General features: G+C 40.5%; 2 protein-coding genes across 3 annotated transcripts; one reads left to right on the forward strand and one right to left on the reverse strand.

Moving 5' to 3' along the window:
* The first annotated feature begins 1,828 nt into the window (after positions 1-1,828).
* On the forward strand, positions 1,829-3,481 carry LOC147625103 (uncharacterized). Of its 2 annotated transcripts, XR_015268919.1 has the most exons (3): positions 1,829-2,751; positions 3,116-3,258; positions 3,376-3,481. XR_015268919.1 is itself a non-coding variant. In XM_086818368.1 (2 exons), exons 1-2 carry the CDS (start codon positions 1,987-1,989, stop codon positions 3,119-3,121), a joined length of 771 nt encoding a protein of 256 aa, XP_086674494.1. In that variant the 5' UTR covers positions 1,829-1,986; the 3' UTR covers positions 3,122-3,481. The 2 variants fall into 2 exon arrangements, 1 of the variants encoding a protein (XP_086674494.1); XM_086818368.1 differs by having other exon boundaries at positions 3,116-3,481.
* Positions 3,482-4,157: 676 nt separating this feature from the next.
* LOC147625104 (uncharacterized) lies at positions 4,158-5,349 on the reverse strand. The gene is made up of 3 exons (XM_086818369.1): positions 4,966-5,349; positions 4,746-4,851; positions 4,158-4,416 (listed from the first exon to the last, which is right to left on the reverse strand). The coding sequence occupies exons 1-3, from the start codon at positions 5,214-5,216 to the stop codon at positions 4,363-4,365; spliced, it is 411 nt and encodes a 136-aa protein (XP_086674495.1). The 5' UTR covers positions 5,217-5,349; the 3' UTR covers positions 4,158-4,362.
* Between the last annotated feature and the right edge of the window lie 257 nt (positions 5,350-5,606).

The raw sequence follows: 5,606 nt of genomic DNA on the forward strand, positions 1-5,606 counted from the left end.
CGCCAAAAAAACATACCCCTGCACAACGAGTCAACCACCTTTTTTAGCATCTCTACTTCTTCACACAGGTAGAGAGGGGAAGAAGAGAGTTAATAAGGAAAATAGAGAGTAACAGAGAAAAAGATGTGCTAGTAAAAAAAATGGTAGAAGAGTGAGGGAGAGAGACAAATTGTGCTAAGCGAGAGAAAGAGAAAGAGAAAGCGAGTGTGAGGAATAAAGAATGTGCGTCCATGTAGTGGATGGGTCCATACAGTTAATCTTTAAGTGTTTAAATGTTTTTTGTTATGAAAAAAGACATTTTCACCTTTGCTTTTGTGCTTTTATAACACATGTTTGGGACTACTATTTTGGACACCTTACTATGCTTTCACCCAGCTCTTAGCTCCTTCAATTTTCTTCTTCTCATGTGCTCCTTTTTTCCTCTTTTTTCTTTTCTCCCTAATTTAAGAGATTATCCCATCTCTTATCTATTCAAAATCCATCCAAAATGTTCTCCAAGAGTGGCAAAATTCCAAATTTAACTTAGGTCTTTTTGAAATTTCACCATAATTAGGTGAAATTGGAAACCACCCGAATTGAACATGAATTTGGAGATTTTTGTAGTTCCGTGAAATCAAAGCTAAATTGCAAATTGCCCCAAATCTAAATTGCGAATTGCCCCAAATCAAGAGATTTAAGCAAAAATGAAATGAAAGCGTGGTAAAGTAATTAAGGCTAGATTTCATTAAAAAAAAGGAGTTGCGCTAACCAGTGCTCGAAAAAAACGGCATTCTAGTGTATGTATTGGCCAAAATTAGAAAAAATCGGCTTATAGTAGAGATTTTGGAAAACAAAAAAATGGATACAAGAGTTGCCCTTATTTTGAGTGGTTAAAAAATATGCTTTTTTAGAGCACTAGTGCCAACTTGCCAAGATTCCTCTTATCTCTAATTATAATTAAGAGGTAAGGCCCACACAAGGGTGAAGACCATTCATTGCTTACCAAAAATGGCATTAAATTTTAGTGTATTTTTTCTCACCACTAGTGCCAACTTACCAAGATTCCTCTTGTCACTATTTAAGAGGTAAGGTTAAAGGTTAAAAAAATTTAAAAAGAGGATTTTTTAAACTAATACCGTGAATTTATTAATGATATGCCAAAATTGTGTCTTTTAATTTATGTAGAAAAATGGATAGATCTTGTTATTATTTGTAGGTCATTCTGATGTAGTTTTAAAAGTATATATATGTGTGTGTAAAATTTCCTGTACCTTCGGAAAAAAAAGAGTATATATATGGTTTGTATACGTTAATGAAAAGCGGAAGATCATTTAAGAGTGAAATGTATGTACTTTTATATCATTGCAATCTTTTCACTTAAATAGTTTATTGCATTTTTTAGAAAAAAAATGAAGAGAAAAAGTGTTTTATTTTTAATGGACAGAATTCTAGACTCCTGAGCGAAAACTTTTCGAAGGATGAGAATTTGAAATATCCCACTGCATTTTTCAATAGTAGGCGGTTTTTCCATTGCAATAGTAGAATGGTTTTTTCGAGAGCACTAGTGAACATTGTAATAAAAAAAAACCGTTCTTTAGTGAAATTTTTACACGGATCAAATTGTTTTTTTTATCATTTATAATTTTTGTTTGAATTTGAAGATTTAAAAAGTTTTAAATTTTAATTATAAAACCGATTAATCTATACATTTTTTGAGGTAATATTTTTGTTCTAGCCATCTTTTTTTCACTGGTTAGAAAAAAAGGTTTATTTCTGAGGCCCACAGCTCGCACAGCAGGCGTGCAAGCTGATGCAAGAGTCCAAAATCATGATCAGAACGGGAACACCTTTCCTGCCTTGATATGACGAAATCTTGCAGAGAAGGTTCAACGCTGCCGGTGCCGGGTCAACTTGCGAGGGTGAAGCTGAGCTGCAGTGAGCTTAATCTGGGATCAGAATTCATTATCGAAACTAATTATAGCTTAATCTGATTGAGTACCCTGTGGCATGATTGCTAATCAGCTCGACCTTCTTCTTCTTCTTCTTCTTCTGCGAGAACTCTCTGATCAGATCGAAATGAACGGGTCGACTATCCGCCCAGATAACAACATAACATTCGGCAAGAGGAAGCCTAACCTGCACACCATATACGCTTGCGATGCATCATACAACGAGCACAGAGCGACTCTGGAGGACTGGAACAAGCAGTTGGATGCCAGCGAGAGGAAACTCGCTCGGAAGCAGGCGAGCTGCAGCAGCTCCCGATCAGATCTCTACCAAATACTCGGCCTCTTCTTCGTTTTCCAAGGCGTTGTCCTCACAGCCGTGGCGCAGGCCAACCTGCTCACGTGCCCCAACTGGTACCTGCCGTTTTTCCTCTCGTTGCTGGTCTCCGTGGCGGCGCTCGGCGCCGCCGTGCAGAAGCTCAAGGAGATCGCGGAGTTCTCCGAGCAGCATCGACTAGAGAAAGCTTTGTACAGCGCCATCCACAAGAGCCTAGACGATCTTAAGGACGATGGCACCGACTTCGACATCGCAGAAGGCCAGCCGGAGCTGACGGGCTCCTACACCGAAGCTGAGCTCAAAGGCAAGGGCTCCGTGGATAACTTCTACAGTACTATCTCCAGATTCGGGAGCGTGTGGCTATTCAGCTACGCCGGCGCCGTCCTCCTCCTCCTCCTCCTCTTCTCCGCCATCACTCTCTTGGCCGTCCGCCAGATCTTGTGCCATCACGGCGATGATTGCAGTTGTCCGCCATCGTCTGCCCCACAGGTAAAACCTCTCTCTCCTTACATCATGTATTTGTCTCACATCTACAATCAACCTTTGAGAGAAGATGAAGAAGGATGCGATGATGCTTATCATTATCTTGTCATTAGAAACCTCCCTCAAAAGGGCTTTTTGAGGGAGATCCACACGAGATCTGCTTGTGAGCTTTACATGTTCGCCCATAGAAATCAGGCATGCAGCTTTCGCTGCTGCTCACACAAGAATGATAACACTTGCGGTCTTTAGGCTCTGGGGTTTTTGTGCAGATTTGCCAATTCGTGATTTGTAGAGGGAGAATGAGCCTAAGTTTTGTACAGTGGCTATAATAAGCTACGTCTAACAAAGTGAGAGAACGCTTGTTTTTCAGGGATAAAGTGGGGATTTCCATGCGGTGCCACGAGACGCACAATCCCAATTAGCAAGAGTAAGAGATGATTCAGAAGACAGACATGGCTGCTGGATGATGCACAAGGCCCTTTGCTAAATACATGTACAGCTAGGCATCCCATGGTTGATACCTTGCCCATTGCTTTGGTCTATTAGTTGTGCTTAGGTCATTCATTTTCTTTCACTCTAATGTTTAGAGTGACATGTGTACCCTGACAAATTGTGTGGTTGAACTAGTAGATCCACTCTGCATCCATTTGGATGACGATATTGTGTGGTCAACAGAAACATCTACCAAGGTATGAAAGCTCTTCGAGAATCTATGCTGTCCTTTGACTTGATTATAGTTATGGTGTCTTAGCCTTTAGCGTTTGTTTGGGCTGTTGCCTTGGGTAAGATTGCTTATAAAATGGGTCATTAGGAATTTACACTCTGACAAATATGTACAGAATGAGTGTGTACACACATTCCCACAGATATATACAGAATGTGTGTGTACACACACTCCCACAGATATATACATACAAATACACAGAAATAAACATACAAACACTCAGCTTGTCAAAGAGAACTCCCATTCTCACATTTGTGATTGCATGGTATCTGAAGGTATGCAGCCCTGTTGCTGACCTAGCAGGGCAGTGGTGTACCACCCCTCCCTTTACCCCTGACCTAGCAGGGCAGTGGTGTACCACCCCTCACTTTACCCCTTCCTGGACAGCCCTACTACCTTGATTTTTCAACACAATTTCACATGTTTCATATATTATATGAACTTTCAAGATGTGCCCTTGTTAGTACATGTAGGTGACTATTATTTACAAAAGGATCCATCAATCTACAACACCACCCTCTTCGTACCATAAGTTTGAGTCCCTAACAGTTACCAAGACAAGCACAAAAAAAATGGTATCAAAATGCGTTTGTTACGATCCTTTTGGGGCAACATAGAGATCTATCTTGAAGCACAGGAAAACAGCATCAAAATGTGTTTGCTACCACTCTTTTGGGGTGCACAGATATCAAGACACTGATGTTACTTTATACATCAAACTCCTGGACTCTTTTTTACATCACTTGTGCACTAATTACGGAACATGGATACTACACAGTCTAGCCATTGAAATGCCTTTGCAAGCAATTCGTATCATCTTGTTGATGATGCTTCAAAACCCATATACCCACTGATAAAATAACTTGAAGGATGGTGTGCTAGACCATGATCCTTTAAGAGGCAATAGACCTATTTGGGTTTTCAGCTTCGTATGTATTGTCCAATACCTGTCAGGCACACATGAGAAAAATTGTGAGGCATCATCAACATCTACTTGACCTTGTTGGCATCGTAAAACAACAACATTCTAGTGTATTTGTACTAAAAAAAACCGGCTCAGATTTTAAGTAGCCCTTATTTTAAGGAATGATTTTTCATATATTTTAGCTATAAAACCGGCATATTGTAGAGATTTTGAAACAAAAAACCAAATACATTTAAGATTGGTCCTTGTTTTGATTGGTTGAAAACATTCTCTGCTATGCATCGGAAATTCGCATTGCTCAATCTCATAAGAATCCAGTGTTCTTTTTGTTGAGATTTTAAAGAGAACTACCTTAGGAGGGACAACGGCATGTGATGCCCTCATAGCTCTCTTCCTGCCTTTGGCGAGTAAGCCTCTGGATATGGGTGATATGAGACTATCAGTGGGACTCGTATACCTGTTAACACACACAACACTGTGTGATGAGTGAGGGCTTATAATGCAAAAATGAAAAAAAAAAATTTGCATCAAAGTTTTTCAATTTGCAAGAGTGAGAAAAGAAGTTGCTAACCTTCCTGCAGGAAACCCTGTATTCTGGTCAGCAGAAACCCCTGATCTCTTGCTGTTGGGTGGTAACCCTGCATTCCCATGGGCAGCACTGGAAGCTTTCCCCCGCTTCTGCAGCTTAAAGAGGACTGGGGAGACCATATTGTTCTGCTTTTTGCTTTCTGAGAGCACCGGGGGAGTGATGGCCACGCCATCAGGAGAAGCTTTTTCAACCTGTTTCTCTTCTGTGGTGCTCGCCATAGCCGGATTCTCCATGAAAACTCACTTGATGGACCAGGTTCCTCGGTGGCGAAATTCTGGAGAATAGTGGGGGTGATCTTGCACCTTTTGGGATTAATGGCCAGCAGAGACGTTAGGGCCCCTAACGGCTACTACACCTTTATTTCCGTTCTTCTCACTCACGCTCCCTGAAGTTGTGAAAACAATCAAATTTTAAATAGTAGGAGACTAACATACACTAAAATTTTAAATAATAGGAGACTAACATACACTAGCTCGTAAACAAAAAGTGGCCAATATACATCTAATAAGTACTCTAATAATCTAAACTCACAGGCCTTCATCAGAGTCCTAGGATGTTGCCAAACTCGCCTTTGCCTTAGCACACACATTTGTTGGAATCTTAATCTTTTGTGGTACTTTTTG

Source organism: Cibotium barometz, chromosome 24 (assembly GCF_041138505.1).
Source record: "Cibotium barometz isolate CiBa-2024 chromosome 24, ASM4113850v1, whole genome shotgun sequence".
NCBI lineage: Eukaryota > Viridiplantae > Streptophyta > Polypodiopsida > Cyatheales > Cibotiaceae > Cibotium > Cibotium barometz.

Coding starts and splice junctions, on each gene's coding strand:
- LOC147625103 (XM_086818368.1), top strand. CDS start 1,987: ATGATTGCTAATCAGCTCGACCTTCTTCTTCTTCTTCTTCTTCTGCGA.
- LOC147625104 (XM_086818369.1), bottom strand. CDS start 5,216: ATGGAGAATCCGGCTATGGCGAGCACCACAGAAGAGAAACAGGTTGAA. Junction 4,852..4,965: donor ACAGGGTTTCCTGCAGGAAG/GTTAGCAACTTC, acceptor GTGTGTTAACAG/GTATACGAGTCCCACTGATA. Junction 4,417..4,745: donor ATGCCGTTGTCCCTCCTAAG/GTAGTTCTCTTT, acceptor TGTGCCTGACAG/GTATTGGACAATACATACGA.